This window comes from Aspergillus clavatus, genomic scaffold, assembly GCF_000002715.2.
Source record: "Aspergillus clavatus NRRL 1 1099423829805 genomic scaffold, whole genome shotgun sequence".
NCBI classification, from domain to species: domain Eukaryota; kingdom Fungi; phylum Ascomycota; class Eurotiomycetes; order Eurotiales; family Aspergillaceae; genus Aspergillus; species Aspergillus clavatus.
In genome coordinates, this window is record NW_001517094.1 from 4,318,954 (window position 1) to 4,340,111 (window position 21,158).

General features: G+C 49.9%; 7 protein-coding genes and 1 non-coding gene across 8 annotated transcripts, besides 3 other annotated features; 4 read left to right on the plus strand and 4 right to left on the minus strand.

Annotated features, from left to right (window-relative positions):
* Positions 1–123: 123 nt before the first annotated feature.
* Positions 124–1,802, plus strand: ACLA_032520 (WD40 repeat domain-containing protein; the record flags this gene model as incomplete). Its single annotated transcript, XM_001269942.1, has 3 exons — positions 124–348; positions 418–1,499; positions 1,559–1,802. 3 exons carry the CDS (start codon positions 124–126, stop codon positions 1,800–1,802), a joined length of 1,551 nt encoding a protein of 516 aa, XP_001269943.1.
* Positions 1,803–1,968: 166 nt separating this feature from the next.
* On the minus strand, positions 1,969–2,576 carry ACLA_032530 (putative IgE binding protein; the record flags this gene model as incomplete). The annotated part of the gene is made up of 2 exons (XM_001269943.1): positions 1,969–2,280; positions 2,346–2,576. 2 exons carry the CDS (start codon positions 2,574–2,576, stop codon positions 1,969–1,971), a joined length of 543 nt encoding a protein of 180 aa, XP_001269944.1.
* An 862-nt stretch (positions 2,577–3,438) lies between these two features.
* On the minus strand, positions 3,439–4,701 carry ACLA_032540 (velvet factor family protein; the record flags this gene model as incomplete). The annotated part of the gene is made up of 4 exons (XM_001269944.1): positions 3,439–3,715; positions 3,770–4,261; positions 4,320–4,399; positions 4,474–4,701. 4 exons carry the CDS (start codon positions 4,699–4,701, stop codon positions 3,439–3,441), a joined length of 1,077 nt encoding a protein of 358 aa, XP_001269945.1.
* A 932-nt stretch (positions 4,702–5,633) lies between these two features.
* Positions 5,634–5,665: a microsatellite.
* Positions 5,634–5,671: a microsatellite.
* A 5,866-nt stretch (positions 5,672–11,537) lies between these two features.
* Positions 11,538–11,562: a microsatellite.
* Positions 11,563–11,573: 11 nt separating this feature from the next.
* Positions 11,574–12,545, plus strand: ACLA_032550 (uncharacterized protein; the record flags this gene model as incomplete). Its single annotated transcript, XM_001269945.1, has 1 exon — positions 11,574–12,545. One exon carries the CDS (start codon positions 11,574–11,576, stop codon positions 12,543–12,545), a length of 972 nt encoding a protein of 323 aa, XP_001269946.1.
* A 1,107-nt stretch (positions 12,546–13,652) lies between these two features.
* On the minus strand, positions 13,653–14,249 carry ACLA_032560 (DUF3602 domain-containing protein; the record flags this gene model as incomplete). Its single annotated transcript, XM_001269946.1, has 3 exons — positions 13,653–13,813; positions 13,921–14,130; positions 14,207–14,249. 3 exons carry the CDS (start codon positions 14,247–14,249, stop codon positions 13,653–13,655), a joined length of 414 nt encoding a protein of 137 aa, XP_001269947.1.
* A 974-nt stretch (positions 14,250–15,223) lies between these two features.
* ACLA_032570 lies at positions 15,224–15,334 on the plus strand. The gene has a single exon. It is a non-coding gene; the product is annotated as a tRNA-Leu (tRNA).
* A 674-nt stretch (positions 15,335–16,008) lies between these two features.
* On the plus strand, positions 16,009–18,272 carry ACLA_032580 (uncharacterized protein; the record flags this gene model as incomplete). The annotated part of the gene is made up of 4 exons (XM_001269947.1): positions 16,009–16,931; positions 16,995–17,784; positions 17,863–18,127; positions 18,190–18,272. The coding sequence occupies 4 exons, from the start codon at positions 16,009–16,011 to the stop codon at positions 18,270–18,272; spliced, it is 2,061 nt and encodes a 686-aa protein (XP_001269948.1).
* Positions 18,273–19,274: 1,002 nt separating this feature from the next.
* On the minus strand, positions 19,275–20,507 carry ACLA_032590 (bZIP transcription factor; the record flags this gene model as incomplete). The annotated part of the gene is made up of 1 exon (XM_001269948.1): positions 19,275–20,507. The coding sequence occupies one exon, from the start codon at positions 20,505–20,507 to the stop codon at positions 19,275–19,277; it is 1,233 nt and encodes a 410-aa protein (XP_001269949.1).
* Between the last annotated feature and the right edge of the window lie 651 nt (positions 20,508–21,158).

Genomic DNA, 21,158 nt, shown 5'->3' on the forward strand with positions numbered 1-21,158 from the left:
GGCTGTCCATATCCGGTTTAGCGCCGATTCGCTCCCCGCGATAAGTGATTTTCGGAATGAATTTTTTTCTCCGATCAAGACAACAATCATTGCAGTCGCTGATTATAATCACATTCTGACAAGATGGCGACGCTTGTTCCTCCTCCAAGTAAGCGACAGAAGCTGGAGACTGCGGAGAAGGCGCGACTACAGCAGGAGATCGAGAGTATTCCAGACAATCTGGGAAGCGTCCGAGTACAATTCTTCGATCAAGCAACGGGGTCTGTAACAGGTCCTGCAGTGTCCGTTCCAGTGGCCGATGCCAATGTCAAGAATCTCGAGACGCTCTTGAACACATTACAAGGCAATGTAAGTGCGCGGTGGAAGAATTGATTGCATCGGACGAGTATAACTAAGACATTTGCTTCGAATTTTCAGGAAGACGACGAGGACCGAGTACCGTACCGGTTCACCTACCAATCTGACGGCAAAGATGCTCAAACGATTGATATTCTGGCAGATCTCTACCACTCTCTGCTCAAGCCGGGTCTGAAAACGACCGAAGATACCATCCACCTTTACTTTACCCCGCAAGCAGTCTTCCGAGTCAAGGCTGTTTCACGATGCTCTGCTTCCATTGCTGGACATGGAGAAGCGATTCTTGCGACCTCTTTCTCTCCAGTCTCCTCGTCGACCATGGTCTCTGGAAGTGGTGATTCGACAGCCCGTATTTGGGACTGCGATACAGGCACTCCCAAGCACACGCTCAAGGGACATACTAGCTGGGTTCTTGCAGTCGCCTACTCACCTAATGGAGCGATTATCGCTACCGGAAGCATGGATAACACTGTACGACTGTGGGATGCAAAGAAGGGACAGGCCCTTGGAGGCCCACTCAAGGGGCATGCGAAGTGGATTACTAGTCTGGCGTGGGAGCCATACCATTTACAGGCAACGGGCCGGCCGCGCTTGGCCTCTGCATCGAAGGACTCGACAGTGCGCATCTGGGATGTGGTAGGGAAACGAATCGATATTGTCCTCACTGGACACAAAGGCTCAGTCACGTGCGTTCGCTGGGGCGGGACAGGAAAGATCTACACCTCGTCTCATGACCGAACGATCAAGGTCTGGAACGCACAGAACGGATCACTGATCCAGACGCTTTCCGCGCACGCTCATCGTGTAAACCATCTGGCCCTATCAACAGATTTTGCCCTTCGCACGGCCTACCACGATCACACCGGCAAGGTCCCGCAGTCTGACGTGGAGAAGGTGGCTGCAGCAAAGAAGCGCTTCGAGCAGGCTGCGACCATCAACAACAAGATTGTCGAGAAACTAGTATCAGCCAGTGATGATTTCACCATGTACCTATGGGATCCAGAGAGCTCAAATAAGCCTGTGGCGCGGCTGCTGGGTCACCAGAAGGAAGTCAACCACGTCACATTTTCTCCAGACATGGCTTACATTGCCTCTGCCGGGTTTGACAACCATGTGAAGCTATGGAATGGTCGGGATGGAAAGTAAGTGGACCCCAGCGGGATCATTCTAGGTCTACATAAACTCACATTACGCCCTGCAGGTTCATCACCACCCTTCGCGGCCATGTCGGTGCGGTCTACCAGTGCTGCTTTTCCGCCGACTCACGGCTGCTGGTGTCGTCTTCAAAGGACACAACACTGAAGGTATGGAACGTCCGCACCGGAAAGCTCGCCATGGATCTACCCGGACACAAGGACGAGGTCTTTGCTGTCGACTGGAGTCCTGACGGACAGCGGGTGGGCAGTGGTGGAAAGGACAAAGCAGTGCGGATATGGACCAATTGATATAGACTCATCATAGACCAAATGCAGATACCCTTTTTTTTTTTTTCTCAATGTTCCCATTACTACTCTATTCCTCTAGTTTAAAGTCTATTATAGCCTGCCTAGGGCTAGTGAAGGGGGGGGAAAAGCATGCAGCGCGGTTCCACAGAAATCCTCACTCTCCAACTCAGACATACTGGAAGGCACCCGGCCCAGTCAGGAACGGAATCACCACGGCCACGAACCTCACACAAGCCGTGACATTCCCCAGCGGCACGGTGACGTTGCGCTGCGCCGCAAACACCTGCCAGATGCGGCTGGGCGTCGGACAGGCCATGAAGTCGAACGCGCCGGGCCCGCGGAAGTGCCAGACGCCTTGGCTCTGGAAGAACGGGCCGAGGGTCGAGCCGGGCGGGATGAACGTCGAGTGGGCCTGCGTGAAGCTCACGGCGCCGGCCGGGTTGATGAAGATCCGTTGGCCGCCGGGGACGATCACGTCCTGTTGATATGGGGTTAGTATGTCGAAGACCCTGGAAGTGGGAAAGGAGTGGAGTGGAGCTGTACCAGGGCGCCACCGGAGGCGTCGATCACGGTGTGGTTCCCCGGTGGGCAGCCGTCCTGCAGGGGGCAGAAGGTGGTCGTCTGGCCGCCCAGCGAGAACGAGAGGTTCGACGCGGCGAGCCTGAGACGGTCGACGGGTGTGCCGGGGGCGTTGGCGATGACCTCGAAGGGGAACAGGGTTTGATTTCCTGCGGCGGCGAGGGCAGCGAAGATGGGGAGGAGCGTGAGCTTCATGTTGGCGATAGGCGATTGTGCGATGAGTCTCCGGACGTAGGGTTGGGTGTGCGAACTTGATCAGGAGGATAGTGACGAGGCGACGAGAGATGCTGCTCTTACTCTGTAGGTAGTGCCCCCTGCGTTTAATAGCTGTTCTTGCCTCTGAGCAGATCGGTCTGGCTGTCCCGACGGGCCTGATCATCATGACCACAGATTCGGATAATACATGATAGAAGGCTTACATGTTAGGCTGACGCATCCCGGGTGTAAAGGGGCTGAGACTGAGCTGTTCGAGTCATGACCTCTGTATGCGTTGACATCATGTCATGATGATCTGAAGCTCCGGCAGCAGTTCCTGACCATGGATCCCGCAATGATATGAGCACAAACTGACAACGCCATTGCTCAATCTGATCGGTATGCAGAGCAATAGAAGCCATTCTCCGTTTCAAGACCTAGAACAGCGTAGAAGCCAGAAACATATAGATTAGCAGCAGAAGATAGACCAAAGAGGTGACAGGTAACCTTTCTGTTGATGACAAGATGGCTCTTTTTTAGTTTATTTCATCTCTAATCTGATATATGCATGGCAGCCAGGGAGTCCGGGATATCGCGCACAGTGAAGGGAATCGTGAAATCCACAGAGAAAAGAGAAAACAAGCAACAACAACAGGCAAAAAGCACAGACACTTAAACCTTCGCCACCAGTCCTTATAGCAATACATTCCACCCAGTTGAAATACAAACCCTTCCGTTAACACCGCAAACCAGAATCCCCACATTTTAACCCATAAAAACCGTAGAGAAGAAAAGAAAAAGGAACCAATCGTTGTTGAGGTTTTCATAGCATCGACTGCAGGATAATCGAAGCTGCCGTTTCTCACTCATAATCGTCTCCATCGTCATCTCCGTCACCCCCACGTCCACGGGGCCCTCTGACACCGTCCTTGCGAATAGGGATTTTGATTCCCTGAAGAGCGAAGCACTTGCTCAGCTGCGTGCTCTCGATGACACCCGGGAACTTTTTGGCGGAGAAGACTTGGAATGGCTCGGAAAAGACGGAAGCCAGGACGGGGGCAGAACCGTGATTGATCACAGGAGTATTGTTGTTAGAGTCACCGGAATGCGTACCCACATTGACAAAGCTCATTTTGAGACTGAGACACACGTTAGCTTGGGGTTGGCAGTTGACTCCAGTCGGAGACACTTACCGGAATGTCCCTTCTGTCCGCACACTCAGATCCTGCAGAATAAACCACACACCAATCTTGTTGTCTGGATCGGTGAGCCTGAAGGCACTGGCGCTGAGACTTCCGATCAGGTTGCGCGTGAACATGCCGCCAGGGCCCGCGGTGACTGGCTGCGCAGCGGGCGACATGCCAGCCGGAGGCATCTGGCCTCCCCCATAGTAAGGAGGGTAGTAACCAGCCTGGGGATTGGCACCATATGGGTTCTGATATGCCAGCTGAGGATTCCCGCCGTAATAATTGTTCATCTGAGGGTATCCGACTGTCTGACCATAGGGATTCTGCGCAAAGGCGGGATAAGTAGGGGACAAGTTCTGCGGCGGTGGCGGGTATGAGGAGGACATTGCAGTGGATATCGAGGGAGAGGTAGCCGAATGTTTGACCAGATTCACTTCGCTTGTTCCATCTGCGTTCCACAAATCCACTGTGAGCACGTAGAAAGATGTATCGATCTCGCTGTACCAAAATAATCAGTAACCAGCCCTTATCTAGCGGCGAACTTGCAATGACATACTTAATATCAATCTCTTTCTCCGTCTGCGCATCTCTTACGATCAAGCGGATGCAGGGGGGAGGAGTGATGGGTCTTCGATCCTGTTGGCATCGTCAGAAACACATTTCTCGGACAACAAAAAAAAATAAAACAATCCGACAATATGTTGACCGACCTTATCGCCAAAGCCACACATTCGAGCGCGAATCGGTTGCTGGACCACTTGCAGGGACCAGATGCGGCCATCGTGGATGGTTGAAACCGTGGCCAGGTGGTCCGCAGATCGCAGCGGGCCGGCTGAACCTGGGGTCGGATACGCAGAGGAGGGAGGAGGGATACGATCCATAGAGAGAGGAGGAGGCGGCGGTGGCACTGGATGGGACCTGTCCTCGACGGCGTACATGGTTCGTGAGCTCAAGGAACCGAGGACAACGCCAGTTGAATAGAAAAGAGAATGCTCTGTTTTCGTCGCGGGTTATAAGGGACCGTAATTAGGCGGATGTAGAGGAAAGGTATATATGTGACATGCGACGCAGCGGGATTCCAACGTCACTGTTGAAGCATCGACTCTAGGCCACAAGAGGGGTGATGTCTCCGCGATCGGAATGAAGACTGTAATTTTTACGAGCACAAGCGGGCGTCTGACCGGGCTGGCTCACGTCGAAATTCAAGAATATTTCAAGCGAGTATTATGTGTACAGTTGCGTGCAGGCAGATCAAAGTGCTCGGTTCATTCGATCCCACTTGTAGGGTCTCAATTTCGTGCCGGTTGGTGGGGGTTGACGTCGCAAGAATCTCGACGGTCGCGGGGATGCAGTTTCTGAGCGCGCGAGGTGTAGATGGAGAGGCAGAAAAAGCGGCAGTGGCAAATTCACAAACGGAGAATACTCGGCAACCGCAAGACCTGTGCAGTTGAAGCGATTCAGCCTGCGACTGGCGCTCGAAGACAGCGGGCAATCAAAGTTGTTTCTCCTGTTCGATATCAACAGACGTTCAATCAACCCGTGTGAAAACGCGCAATACCGCTTTGATTTCCCGGCGGCAATGAAGCCGATCGTTTTGGGTGAGCCGTACTGAGAAGCTGTCAAAGTGCGGGAGATTCGCTGAGCCTTCCACGGGTCGCTTGAGGACCAAGGGTTCGCCAGCGCGGGTTTCAGGTTGGTCCGCAAGTGTAACTGAGAGAATACAGATGGTGGAAGTCAATGGACACGGTTCTTGAGCGGCAATGGATTGAGAATCAGTGCAATATGTGAGTGAGAAGCTCGAGAAGACGGACAGTCGCAGGATATGGCGGGGGGTGAAAGTGGAAGAGGAGAGGGAAAAATGGAGGGCGGGGAGAGAGAGAGAGAGAGAGAGAGAGAGAGAGAGGAAGAAGTCACGGGTATGGGTGTACTTCAATCAAAGAGCGCAGAACCACGAGGCACTCGACTGACTTTTCTCGGTCTCTTTGACTGATTCTATCCTCGATATGCTATTCGATAAATACTGTATGTTATACTTCAGCTTCTGGAGCTGCACGATATTTGATTCTGGACTGGAAATCCTTCACCCCCCCCCCCCCCCAAATTGCAGACTGAGAGAGTCAAAGCGAGCCTCACGGATCAGGAGGTCAGCCCGCCGCAGGAACCTCGACCCAGACGGTCGGGTTTTCTTCCCCTCGGTCATACTAGACAGCCTACTACTCCGTACATACATAGTACATCCATCTATATCGATGCCATCTAAGACGCTCATCTCTAAGCTGGGTTGCCATCTTGGATCTCATTTTGTCCTTTAGGAACTCGTTCTGACTTTGTGTGTGTGTTCTCAGCTCGCAACGGTGGTCCTGACAGAATAGTATGCGAGACTACTCGGACATACCTACGCTTTCGCTGAAGACGGCTCCTTGTCTACCACCTTTATGCACAACGGGAATCCGTCATTTAGGCCGGCGATGTAACAGTGTTGATGTACTAGGATGGTGATTTGACGAGAATTTAACATCGAACTGCAGCATGATGCGATGAGTGAGTGGAGTGTTGGAAAATGGATTACAAACTCAACCGATCGAAGCCGCCATCCAACCAACCATCTTCAATGTCTGCTGTGAGCTGTTGAACTCTTACCGGCGATCCTCCTGGCTGGGTCTATCTCTGCTACAAATCATATCCAGACAGGAGTGCAAGTGAAACTACTCTATCAAGCCACCTCCGCATCTGGTTAGACAATCATGAGCTTGACTCGCTCGGCCGTTTTCGTCGTGAACTGCGGGCCGCTTCTCTTGACCTTCTGGCTTCTGCAGCAGAAGACAATAGAGATGACGAACATGAAATGATCATGACCAGTGAGATCGAAATGTCGGAGAATATTCGTCCAGTACTGCCAGCAAATGACTGGGCTACAGCCTCCCTGCAGACAGTCAGACACACCACTTGAGTGAAGTACTTATGTAGCACCCTCAGATGTCAAGTGAACCCCCCTTTTTAGTTGGGCTGCTTCCCGGAAGATCCCCACCGTGGCTGCTCATCTACAAAACTAACGAAATGCCAAAGCTCGACATGTTACCGCCCTCCAATAGCCACACCCCATAATGTGTCGGGTTCGCTGCGACCGGAGCGAATCTCAGGCAAGATCACTTAGGGGATTATGTTCCACTACTGCAGGCGGCCGCTTTGGTTTATTTGGACCGGCTCGGCTTATTTATCCGCTCCTATGAAAGACATTGGGTATATGGCTCGAGCGAAGTCACACTTTCGGTCCCTCCATCGTCACTAACTATTTTACGTCACTAGACAGAAGCGATGGACGATGGGTAGTTCGAAATTCACTGTTCGACTGTCCGATGCTCCGAAAGTAGTATGCAGAGTGTCTTAGTGCCTAACACGACGTGGCATCAAACGAGCCCTGGTTTCGAGAATCGGAAGCCAAGAATGCTCAATGCACTCTCTGGCATAAAAAAAAAAAAAAAAAACAAGATCCACGACCATTCCATCGATGATACTTACCTTCTCCTGATCTTTGCCGATGCAAAATACCGCGGCAGAGAGTGGCCAGTAGAATATTCCGTCCTCCTGACGACATGGCTTTGCTGCTATCTAGAACAAACCTGCCAATGATCTTCACAACTGTTTCGAGCTGGTCTTCTGAGGCATTAAGGCAATCATGGCATGAGCGTTGCAGAGGTAGTCCTTGCAATTAGATTTGAGGGTGACGTGTTCATCACCGGAAATTTCGATGTCGCTTCGCCAATGATCTGATTTGCTAGGCGCAGAGGGAGAGACACTGCCAGCTCCCGGCCGATAATCACGTCTGAACTCTATCGCTGATATCGACCTATAGTTACCGTTGGTGAGGTGTCAGGACTATCCAATATGTCCATCGAAGCCTTAGATGCGTCACTTACAGAGGTCTTGCTGAGGGGCGGGCCATAACGTTGGCAAGTAACTGGAGAGACTGCTTCTCGCCATTTTGCGCCGTCGCAATGCACGCGGATTTGCTACATCACCAGGTCCTAGCTCAACCTTGCGCTCTATCAGTGTCGATGTGGTACATGAGGTATAGTTCTCTGTTATACCTCCACCGGCTTGCAGAATGTGATCTTGTCCATATGAGAGATAATTGATCAAGTTGCCACCCGAAAGCGACACATGTATCATCATGAATAATGCGCTCTTCAAACCAAAGGAGTGCATGCCATGAAACAGGTTTCTCTTGCGTGAGGGTGAAAGAAGTGGGGTGGGTGGAGGTACGTTGCTTGACGATGCCTATCTTGATGATTGCCAGCCCAGCCGTCAGTAGAGTATATGAACGACCGCTGTTATGCCACAATAACAAAGATAGACCTGGAAACCGAAGCTGAAAACCCACACTGTACTCACATCCTCAGTCCCCAATTGTATGACTTTGGCGGTGGTGGTTCTCTTGAATGTCCATCCGTTGTCTCCTTCCATGCCTCAATGCTTAACTCCCACGCGCATGAGCTGACCAAGTGGTCCTATCAACGAGACAATCAAGTTCACTACGAGGTCGGCCTCGTGAGTCTTCTCGCCAGCAGTTGATCTCATTTAAATACCGGTACGAGATCGTCTCCAAGACGTTGACTAGACCTTGGGCCATTTGATGGCCAAGATGCAAGCATTTTGTTGTCTTCAAGTAGATAAAGCTCTGTCAAAGACAGAGACGGCAGGCCAGAAATTCACAAAAATGGGTCAGAAAAAGTGTGGGGGGTGCAAGTCTTCTGTATAATTAGACATGGACACACCTTCTTTGATGCTGCGTCAACCCCAGGATTGTCCATTGCAAAGAATGTCAAAGAATGATTGCGCGCTCGGTGGCAAATATCACTAGCCTGAAGATCATCTTGATTGTAGTTCGTAGTCATGCCAATACCATATGTAGTTGACAATGTGACTATCGATGAGTCTATATAACCTTAATTTAGAAGCTAAATCTATCCAAGATGCTCAAAATCTTTCGTTGGAGCTGTCACTTTATCATTCCTATTTGATCTCGAACCTTTTACCTGTCCTGGCAGCCTGACCCCATTTGGCATCATTTTCCTGCTTTGCCCTCTTCTAGAAGGCAGAGATGCAGGTCAATATATGCGTGGGATGTCAGATTGACATGGCTCCAAGGCCTCGGGGGTCGGGAACAGATTGAATCCTGTCTCCTGCGGAGCAAATCCCGCCGAATGCCTTTTTCTGACTGCACTTAATCTCGTTTGGATATTGACCACAGCGGGGAGTATCACAGCTGATCATCGTAGGACCGCGAGGGATAGACCAGCATGTTGTAAACATACGACTGAACATCCACGTCTGAAACCACCTCCAGATACCCATGAGCGCAACAGTGAGCATTTACCTCTTTGGAAGGATAGTGCATCAAATTAGCGAACAGATATCGTCAATGGGCATGTATTGCTCCCTAAGCCTGCATGGACGGGGTGTTGATGGCCATTGCTCGTTTTCCTCGGCATGAATTTGGAATCCGACTGACTCACGCAGCCTTACTCCGCACTTCGTGTGGTTGTCCAGGAAGAAGTGGTAGCAGTCCTGGCATATGCAGACCAACAGGGGTGTGTATGGTGGATTGGTGGTAAGTAAGTACAGTAAGGTAGGTTGGGGTATCGATCGGCGGAGATTGGTTGATATATTACTGCTTGAAGGGTTGATGACCAGTTAGGGCATGAGCTAGGGTGGAAATTCCATTGACAAACAATAATAGATCCAATATCTGATTCCTTCAACTGGATCACATTGGTCTGAGTTTTTAGGAATGTTGTTTTATGACGATATAACACCGTCGGGTGGTCGATGCTCAGAATGCTGTGTTGAAAACGGGAGGATGTGTTGTTGGGTGATTGCTTGATCTATCAATTTGCATTGGAACACTTTTAGTCGCTTCGAAGATCCGATCAAGATCAGGTTAAACTCCGTCAAAGCGTATGCTAAAAAACGACTCTCCTGATTTAGTGGTCTCCATAATCCATATATTTGATGCGTTGCTCTTGGGATAACCCGTTAGCTGTCTATGGATTCTTGAATGATGGTGATACCTACGGAGTACTCCGTTGATTAGTGCTTCATTAGGTCGTCGATCCAATCACAGGGACCAGCGGGCCCAAGGATACTATTTACCGAAATGGGTAAAAGCAAGTCTCGCCCGGCATCTGCATCGTTGCATACTGCCATACTCCGATAAGAATAGCGCCGGAGTGGATATCTGCCGAATTGGTTTCTAGGTTCGGCCAGTCGAAGAACCAACATGTGGAGCCATGGGCAGATTGTCCGAAGATGGCATTACGAAGATGTGGGACAGTGGAAGCTATGGGGACGATCACCCAATGATATATGAGTCGATAGTATTGACTAGTAGGAGTATCATGCGCATCATCAAACGCGCAATAACTACTCCCCCAAGTACAGTTTGAGGAGGATTCGTTTTCGTAAGAGGCAATGGCCTTTGATCCATCGTCTTTCAGGGGGTTTAGATAGACGGGGCCGAGTGGGAAAAAGGAGAATGAAAGATATTGTCGAACCTGAAGATCGATACATTCGATAATTGTTAATAGCCCATTCGATCTGCATTCCAATCCGTGTAAGCGACGGATATGTGTCTCACTTCAGTAGGGGTCCGGTAGGACGAAAAGACAAACATACTGTGCACCTCATGAATGTTGTCAATCAATAGCAGTCAAGGGGGATAGTCACCTAGATATTGTGCAGGCAAGCAGAATCCGAGCTTCCTGATCGACCCTCCCCTTCCATATAGAACTTGTTCACCTCCTTCCTAGTTCAGTCATTGTGGTCCAACTGGTTGGTCCTCTCCGTGACTTGTTGAATGTTAATCCTCTCCTTGAGTGTGTTGATCAAATGCATGATGCATGGATTTGTCTATCCGGCGCCCGGCAAGCCCGACCGCTGCCGGTGTAGTGACATGTACGGTGTACGAAGAAGAGGATGCATTTACTCGATTTGTCGTTTTATGTCTCGAAGGGAATCGTCAACATCAAAAAAATTGTGAGGGAACGATCGATGTCAGACCCACTGAGCTTGTAAATCCGTTTGTTAGCCTGCCTGCCTGCCGACTTGGGTCTGACTCGTGCTAACGGGTAAGAAGTCAAAATAGATTAAATACCAGACCCTGGAACAGAGGCCCCTCAAGCGTTTGTGGATTTGGTTTAGTTGGAAAGATCTATGTCACCTTCCTTGGTCACAGTGGTCACAGGTGGTCAGAGCGAACTGTGGTTGAGAAGTCCCGGGGACGCTGCTGCTTGCGCTTGAGAATTCATTGATAAAAGAAGACGGTTACCACAATGCCTCCAGTATTAAGTGGTAAAGCGAGGAGCTCTTTTCGAAGGGGAAACGGCTGCATCCAATGCCGAAATCATCGAGTCAAGGTATGTGAGTATGTGTGATGTGTGATGGAGATGATGTTGTTCTATAATTGTCGATGGTGCTCTTGGCTTCCACGACCATGACAGGGATGCCTGGGAGCCTCGGTGCCTGGGGGTGTCTGTGCCACGATCATCAGGCCATGGGCTTCTCTAGTGGATCTTGCGTCTCCTGGAGTTTGTATTTATATATAGTCTCTTTCGCATATCAACCTATGGTTCTGCTTCTTACTGACTAGCTCGGACAGTGCGGGAAAGAGCATCCTCGATGTTCCCATTGCTCGAATCGCGATATAATATGCCATTACATGCCGTCTACTCTTTTAATCTGGAAGCACTCCCGCTCAACCGCTTCACCAGCTCGATCTGCAATGGAGTCTGCAATGGAGTCATTACCGTCAATGTCTGTCAAAAGCATATCTCCACCCCAGAGCCAGATGAGTCCAAGTGCCGATGCGGTCCAAGACAATCTCAATGTCCAAGATCTGGAGTTGATGGTGCAGTGGTGTACGAACACATATCGCTCCATCTCTTACAACACCGAGGTCGAAAGTGTCTGGCAGACTGCAGTGACACGCGAAGCTATGAAACATCCGGCCTTGATGCACGGTATCCTTGCCTTGTCCGCCTTGCATCTGGCCACCATGACTGGAGGAAGCGTGACCGAACGGTACTCGAAGATGGCAACAATGCATCAGGACCTCGCTCTTGGTGGGTTTAAGGAATCATTCGGAGATCTCAATCAGTCCAACTGCAAGGCCGCTTTTGCTTTGTGCAGTCTTATGACTATTTGCTCTCTGGCCTTTCCCCTCGCCGCCGACAAGAGCGACAAGCGTACTTCTTTGGAGGATCTTTGCGAGGCCTTCAGGGTTGCGAAAAATTCAATGAATGTTCTCGCCGACATTGTTGATTTGGTCGAGAACAGCGAGCTGAGACCGTTACTCGGGAAAGACGACTCCGGTCCGAAAATGCCTGACACTTCGCGGCTTGCCATAATGTCCCTCGCCATGACAAATTCACGCCTAGCTACGCGTGATCCTAGCCACGAAAAAGAGATTTATGAGTCCACCATCGCACAACTTGGGGAGTCATTGGAGAAACTCGCGCAGGGCCGAGAAGCCACCGTTGTCGCCTTTCAATGGATGTATCACATCCCATCGACGTTTTTGGACCTTGTCAGAGAGCGACGCCCATTCGCGCTGGTCATCCTGGCTCATTACGCCGTGATTCTTCACTTTATGCGCAGCCGATGGTGGATTGGTGAATGGGGTTCCCCCGTCATACAACAGATCGGTCAACATCTGGACAGTCAGTGGCAGCAATCGATCAGCTGGGTCGTGGATGCCACCGGATGCTATATTCCTTCAACTTGAGCTACCCATTGCACCGAGATTTTCCTTTCACTTTCACAAAACCCCGCCCCCGCTTCCGCAAATTGGTCGCCAGGGATGAACGGCTGACTGGACGACTCTACAGTCGGTGGAAATAAAATTCAGATTCCGGGGGGGTGATGCACCGAATCCCGGACGGCTGGGCCATGGCAGGCCACAATGGACCCATGAATGTATGGGAGCAACAATGCTAAGGCAGAATTGGCCCGGCTCAGAAGTAAAGCTTTGCGAGTGACACAGCCAAAGCGTGGCTCTAAACTATCCCGGGAAATTCTCAAGAGACGCGCCGGCGAGGATACATGGTCATGTCCTCATAATATCTCTTGTGTAGATAAGTTATCAGGTACACTTCAAGCGCTTGTCTTGTATGGAAGATGACCTTGAGCTTTCTGCCATTGTTAGAATAATCAGGCCCAAGTATGAGCTTACTGTTCCCAGTCCGCGTTTTGATCAGATCCCAAGCTTGGATGTGCATAGTCTAATGCTGATTTGGGAAGATGGAAAATACGGGGAAAACCCACTAAGAGCATTGTCACCTGCCAGTTTTTGTGCTTGTGAAGAACCAAGTGTATTGATAAGCCTGTGAAGTGTTATTGGACTTCTCACTAGCGCTCAAGCATGGCCGCATATAGGGATTGTGATGGAATCATGCCTACATATATAGATAGCCCCCTGCAGTCTCAATCTAGATAACCCGAGTCACTCCAGCCATTCCGAACGTTAAGCAAGCAACCTCGAATGAACATGAAAATCAGGGAAATAACCAGAAAGTTCAGTGGATTCAAGAAAACCTTCAATTAGAAAGGGGTATTATCTGGTAAAAAACAAAGAGAGAAGAGGAAAGAAAGAAACAACCACATCCAAAGCAAACACTGAACAGGATACGATCAACCCAGGATCGATCATTCACCCAAACAGAAACAGTTTTCTCAATGGCATTACAATCGAATCATCAAGCACCGCCAGCAGTACTTTTGCTTTTCTCGCGCTTATTATAGGATTGCATAGCGGCCCAGCTGCTGAGCTGCCGAGTCGCTGACAGCATGAACCCGCCTGATCCACCGACCTCGATACGCTCCGCTGCGAAAGCTACCGCGAAGACGAATCCCCGCGCTTCTCACTACTGGCCTGCGTGACATCCTTCAGCCGATCCCTCGACGCGGTCCGCACCCGTTGCAGATTCTCCTCCTCCTGCTCGCGAACTCTCTTCTCCTCCTCGGGCGTGGGGAAGTACGCATTCGCAGCGCCGCCTGTACGGAGACAAAAAACATAGATTAGCAATGTCATCGGAATAGCCATCTGCGAGGTTTCCGGCAGACACAAACGCAAAGAGAAAAGGGCGCAAAAAAAAACATACCCCGACCCGTGTGATGCGGGGCCTCTTCCACCCGCTGCGGCGGCGATTCTACGTCCTGCAGCTCGCGCGCGATCTCCGGTCGCTCAGGATCGTACTGGACCATGTTGCCTGAGCCGCCGCGGCCGGTTGTGAAGGTATCTTGCTTGATGGTTGGGGTAATGAGGTCTTTGCAGGTGGGTTGGGTTTGGGTGGTGGTGGAGTAGATATTTCCTGTGACGAGGGGCGAGGGTCAGCCACGGAGAGTTTCGACGCAGAATGGCATTCTTCGACAAAATGGATCTCTTACCGGCGCCTCCACGGCCGTGGGAAACGTTTCGTCCTCCTGCCATTGTGTGTGTGTTTGGAGTTTGGGAGGTGTGGTTGCGCGATCGGCTCGGCGGGGTTGAGTGAAGTAGTTAGTAGTAGGGTGTTTTCGCGCTGAAGCAGACTTTTTCTCGCACAATTTGGAAGTATGGGAAGAGCCGAGTATGAAGAAAGAGAAGGAAAGATCTGAGATCAAAAGACTTCAAGACGGAGTATAAGAATCTATGAAGGTCAAGGGAAGGTTTGAAACTCGCGCAATCGATAACTATCAGACGGTCTGGTGATTGTCTCTTTTTTCTTTTTTTTTTTTTTCTCCCTGGCGAGACCGCAGCCAAGAGCTTTCATCCTCCCTTGGTAGAACATGACTCCGTTTGCGTCATTGCTGGATTTGCCTTTGTCGGTCTCTTTCTCTTTCACCATATTCTAGTTGTCTAATACTTCTCCATCTACTTCTCATTCTTTTACTAACTTTGTCCAAAACCTACAGGATACAGCTTATTCTCAGAATCGAAGCCTTACTCTCTCCATTCTACAGGGCTCCAGCCTCCGCCGGCTAAAAGGACTTCGGAGTTCGGAGTCTCGGACTGTGGCTGACACCAGCTGCTGCAATGACCCCACCACTGAAATTTCTTCCTGGCGCGTGGATGCTCTCCCCCGCGTTTTCTGGCTCGTGGTCTTCTCCGATGGAAAAAATATAATGGGCTGAGACTGAGAGGAATCCACTATGCACCTCTATGAGTAGGATCCATGGTCCATCTCTATGCGACTCTGCGAATAGCCGCACTGGATGAATACATGCGTTGTCAAGATCAGATACCTTTGGAGTCTACAAATATGGTCTCTAACTTTATACGTGCAGCGCAGCAGTAGATAAAACTGCTAGAGGCTCGCTTATGGCTTTAACAGGGTTCAGATTCAGGCTGCCCAGGCTCCGGTACTACCACCACAAGTTGAATTAGCTTGACTTGTTCTGTACTAAAGTGGCCAACTTTCATCCAATGGCAAGGTGTCCGAGCGGTCTAAGGAGCACGGTTCAGGAACTGAACCTTCAAACTGATTCATCAGTTTCCGTGTCTCGAAAGGGGCGTGGGTTCGAATCCCACCCTTGTCAAATTCCTTTTATTGTTCTATCTTTTTCACTATCATTAGCTAGTCGAAGTGAATGAGAAAAGAACCGCATACCATATATCGTATTTCCCGTTGCATGTTGCTGCGCAACTAAACTCTTAACTTAACTCCTGATATCAGCATGGCACGGTTCAATTCTATTAAGCTCATCCCACAGACCAATCAATGACAATATTCTACAGCAAATACTAGATACTACTATACGTTCAATGGAGAACCGTTGAGATTTTGCAGCTAATTGGATCCGTGTAAAAGGATTTCTGAATCATACATTTCCATTAGAACCTATCCATCCTGCTGACACATGACGGATCGCCGTAGAGATTTTGCTCTTCCTCACAGCCTAGTCGCTAGAGTCGCCCGACCAGCCTCGGTATGGACCGGAGTATGCAGAGCCACCATGGCTACAATTGTTTGAGAGCATGCTTTCGGGGACCAACCTTCCGTACTGGAGCCTTTGCGTAGGGGCGAGTCAGGGAACGATGAATATGTCCTGCAATTTGCCGGGGGAAACGATGTGAACAAATTATCAGCCGCCGAAGAGCTGGGTTTCACCCCATTCTCTCACCACACTTCTCAATACCTTCTCTTCTAATCCCCTAGACTGATTCGTGTGTCTCTCCCTCCTCGCATAGAGACAGCATCCGGCTTTCCACAATGGCGGAGGCAAAGCTAAAAGAACATGGACTTCAGCCAAAGCAGTTTAAACTGCTGGAAACGATCGAGCAGCTACGTGCCCTTGGCATTGGCACTACCTTCGAGTTTCCAAAATTCGTCGTCTGTGGAGATCAATCTGTTGGCAAAACCACCGTGATCCAGGCAATCTCTCGTGTTCGTTTGCCCACCAATAGCACGCGTCTTGCAACTGAGCTCATCATCCGCAAGAGTGAGGTGCCACAGGCCAAAGTGACTATCGAGCCTGGATCTTCTCGAACTGATGAGGAGGAGGTTAGGAAGTTACAGAAGTTCGAGGCTCTAACGCATAGCAATGACCTGGTTCCGTTGATCCAGAAGGCGAAAGAATGCATGGGTATGGCAGAAGGAGCGGAGGAAGGATTTCGAGATGACGTTCTCAAGATCGAGATACAAGGCCCAGATTACTATGAGTTGACCTTGGTGGACCTTCCAAGTCTTCCAGAGTGTATCAAGGAGGACCAGAGCTCTGACGAACCCACTACCGCTCGCAAGCTGGTCGAGGCGTACTGGAAACATGAGGGAAACAGCATTCTGGTTGTGAACAGTGCAACAACAAATTTCGGTGCCAAAAACGCCTTGGACCTTGCTAAGCGCTTTGATCCGTCCTACAGCCGAACGATTGGAGTTGTCACTTATCTGAATGCCCTCGAGCCAGGACCGGAAAGGGAACAGACTCTCATCCGACTTTTGAAGAACGAGCCTTCGAGAACAAACCACAGATACTTACCATTGGGGTGGGTTGCTTTACCAAAGGAATCTGCTGAGACCACAAATTATATCCATGACGCCTACCAAAAGGGTGCATTCGAGGGTGATCAGTGGACTGAGATACTCAAATCATGCGTGGGAATCAGTAGCCTCAGGAACCGTCTTCACACTGCACTGTAGCTTGGCCCATCGCGTGCTACAGTTCAGGATCAGAAAGGTTATCTACTTGGCATCAGCAGGAGATTTGAGCGGATCGTTGGACAAGCATTGAATGGGATGTACAACGACGAGTTCTTTCATGATTCAAACGACAAGGCGAAGACTGTCAATTTACGAAAGCTTCGAGCCGTCATCTCAGATTTGAATGAGGACTTTGCTGAAGCTATGGAACTTCGAGGCAGCAGTTGTATCATTCTTGATCCGGGCGCTCAACAACCAATCGAAGAGAGCCAGTCAATGAGTTCCAACCCTTATCTTCGGGACTGGGAACCTGAGTATATTACTCGCGCTGCCCTTGAGGCAGAGGTGGCTATGCAAATCCGTGAAAACCGGGGCTCTAGCCTCCTCGTGGTGGATCTGTACCGTAACCAGACGAAGCCATGGAAAGAGATTGCTAAGTGCCATTTGAAGACCGTTTGGGATGCCACAAAGCACTTTCTTCACCTTGTGCTTCGGGACCTGACGGACGAGTGCACTTATCCTGCACTCCGCAGCTCGGCCATAGACCCAGCTTTACATATATTAAAGGATGGTCTGCTGAGCAAGCTCGAAGAACTGGCCACAGTCGCGAGTAAAGGCTGCCCTCTACTTATCAGCCAGAGACATCATTCTCGGGTCTTGAAAGCATGGTCGGAGTGTCAGTCGGAAACACTCAAGAAGAAATTTGGACCTCCAACCGCCACGAACAGAGGTCCTTCTGCAGAAGCCTTCTCGCGTGCTGGTCTGCAGAAAGCTTCATGGGACATTGACTCTTCGGATATGGTCATTGTTGCATCTGCGATCATCGATGACATGAAGGCGTATTACGATGTAAGTTCCAGTCTAGAGACATGGCCTGGAAAACGACTACGGTCATAATGTATACAGGACTGATAGACAAATTTACAGGATGCAATAATGATGTTCATCAACAACATCTCAATTTTATCTATCGAGAACTGCCTACTGGAACCAGCAAAGAGTATATTTACATGTTTGACGGTGAATAGCATGGATGATCAACAGATTCAAGATCTTGCCATGGAATCGGATTTAGTATGTTTGGAGCGTCGGCGCCTCATCGATTATCGCGACAAGCTGAGAGCTGGACTGAGCACGTTACTTTCCAACAATTTTTTCGAGCCTCACCGGAAGGACCTGAGCAAGTCAGAAGGTAAATGTGGAGTCCGCTGCTATTATGCAAATGGCTTATAGCTGATGTTCATGGTGATCTAGCTTCCATAGGAGCTCCTGCTACAAAAGGTTCAGCATTCGCTCAGTACATGGCTAGACCTCTCAAGCGGATCTCGATTCGGTAACAAAGATCAAGGACCACCACCGTGTATCAAGTCGGAAACCGGTCTACGCCAGACAGGTTGTCTGTCCTCTTCGGGCAAGGCTGCCAGCGACTCCGTTTGTCCCGCGCAGCCTTACCCTCTTGGAGGTGGCCCGGCCACAGCTCACTCCTCCACAAGATCTGGTACTCCTGCACCTATTACTGTGAAGACCAGCCCGCCTATCGTATTCGGAGTTCCCGCCTTCGGTTCAGCCACACATTCTTCCAATGACAGTTCCCGCTATCCCAGTGTTAACAGCCTTTTCGGAGGTGGCGATTTTCTCTTTGGAGGTGATTCTTTCCGGGGCTTAGGTATTTCTTCCGCATGGAGCTGCCAAAGATACACTATTAACGAGTACCCAGATAGTGGTCATCTGATGGTCCCACCAACTCCCCGTCTCACCTGGGAGCGGTAAGCCCATGGAGAGACAGCGACTCCTGGGATAGTATTCTATTTCGAGGGTGGAACAATGTGTTTGGTTTGAGTGGGAGAAGGAGAAGGTTGGTGCATCAAACAATTTTTGACAAGATGCTGCAGGAACACAAGTGACGAGAAAAGTGTGATTAATCCCTCATCGGTCAAGTGCTATGCTGGGGTATTCTCGCATTCAATTTCTGATATAATGAGAAAATACAGCAATGATAACCATTGTCTTTATAATCACCTTTTGACCCCGGCAGTTGATCCTGGAATAATCTCCTATCTTCTACTTCTATACCTTACCCTGCTCTCTTCCTGCCTTTGGCCAGATTGTCAATGTGTTCATTGTGCACATCCTTATTTCCTAGGCTGCAGAGTGAGACACATTATGGTCGAGAGAGAGCATTGCCCAGAAACAAAAGAAATGAGTTCATTCACTCCGCTTACCAGACAGAACTATGCTCTGATACTCGACTCCGGTGCGATCTGTACATTCAATGAGTCATTTAGATTTGCTTTGGAAATCAGCATGTACAGCGTGGATCAAGTTGCCTTCTCCAATGCTCATTCAGGCTCATTTGGCAGAATCATCCGAAAGCGTAAAGCCTCAATATCAATACCCTCCATCAGCTCCGGATATCGATCGATAAACTCCGAGGTAAGACCCCATCCACTCTCACAGGTAAAAACGTCAAAAAACTCCCGACGCATTTGCAGATTGTCATTAGCATCACGTTCCAGCATATCCTTCCCCCAGGGCCAGCGCACCTTGGTGCACGCGCCCAGATACCCAGTGAGTTCCACGAAGTCGTAGTTGGTCCAATTTCTTATGATATTCGCCCTAAGCTGGGGCCAGATAATTATGTCCAGGGCTGTGGGGTGGCTTTGCTGGATCTGTGTCATGACGGGTTGCTGGAAAGGTGCCAAGCGGGCAAAGGTCGTGGAATTTGGAGAAACACGCCATTTGCTGTAGACGTAGGCAAGCCAACCAAATGCGAGGCATTCTGCGTCGCGAATCGCACGGCGTCGGATGGCGCGGTGGATCTCGTTGGCTAGCCAGTTGCGGCGGGTCCCGTGCAGTAGGTCCAGCGGACACGGTTCGGGTGGGCATGTGGCAATCAGATCTGAGCGTCCAAGCCAGGGTGCGCTTGCCGGCATCAAGGCTGGATCGTTTCCATACTCATTCATGGGGATCAGACACCGTGCGGGAACGGCACTGGGTAGAGCTTGGACGGGGGAACAAGCGGGCAGCCCAGGCAGCCGAATGGCTGAAGAGATGTTTGGCACAGTGGCACGAATATCTTCCAAAGGGTTGACAGGAATTATCACACTCGTGCGATCTGCAGCATATTTCAGAGTCAAACCCGTAATCTGATCAGGATTGCCAGCTGGAGTGTTGTTCAGGACCACGTCAGGAGTAAACGACAATCCCTTCTCAGGTTCGAAGTAATCAGCAGCCAGAAGCCCCCTCCCACCATCTATTGAGCGACGGAGCTGCTGCACCGCCAGCGAAGTCGAGGCGGGTTCAACCTCATCAGTCTCCCACAACATCACCATCTTCCGCAACCGTTCCTGACGGGCGCGCAGCAACTCGTTTTCCCGATGTAGGCTCTCTACAGTCGTCAGCAGTTTCTGCATCCAGACACCCGCATGGTGCTTCTCGCAGTACTCGACGCGTTCTTCGAGCGCTTTGATACGGCTTTCCCGCTTATCGCGCAGGTTCTTCTGCGCTCTCCTGTCCCGCAGGCGCTTCTTCTCGGACGAAGTCAGAGATGCGTTGTGGCGATTAGAGACCATTCTGGCCGCGTGTGCGGAGTTTGTAACATGTCCATGGATGGCTTTAGGACAGGTTTAAGTGGGGTCTACGTGAAGTTTTAAAAGGTGCTGGTGCCTGCTATCTATCTGCAGGACGTTACCCCGTAGTAGGGCAGGTTTTTTAAATGACAAAATGACAAAATGACACGTCATTTTGACCTTTTTTGCAGCTAAAAGTATTGTTGTCAGAAAAAAAGTGAAATTTACTAGTGAAATAAGGGGAGGATATGACTTAGGTGACTTACCCCCACAATACAAAAAGAAGTAGTAGAAATCACCGAACTTTACACCAAAATCTGAAGCTTTTCAGGCCTAGGAGAGAGCGAATCTAATCAAATTTTAGGTGTAGAATCCAATTTTCATTCCAAGCACCTGCAGTAGCTCAATAGGCTGAGAAGCCTGAGAACTATCTATCTTTGGCTTCTTAGCCAGCGGAGCTATGTTATTAAACATTAAAATGAATCAAGATCCATTAAATTCCATACAAATTTACCCTTATCATCGATGTATGTCAGTTCAAAATTCTCTTTTATAAGAGCATCATTCAATCCATGCCTCCTAGAGCTGCCACCCATTTTTGCTGGTTAGTATACAATAATCATCTTACAACAATATATATTCTGATGGGGTGTG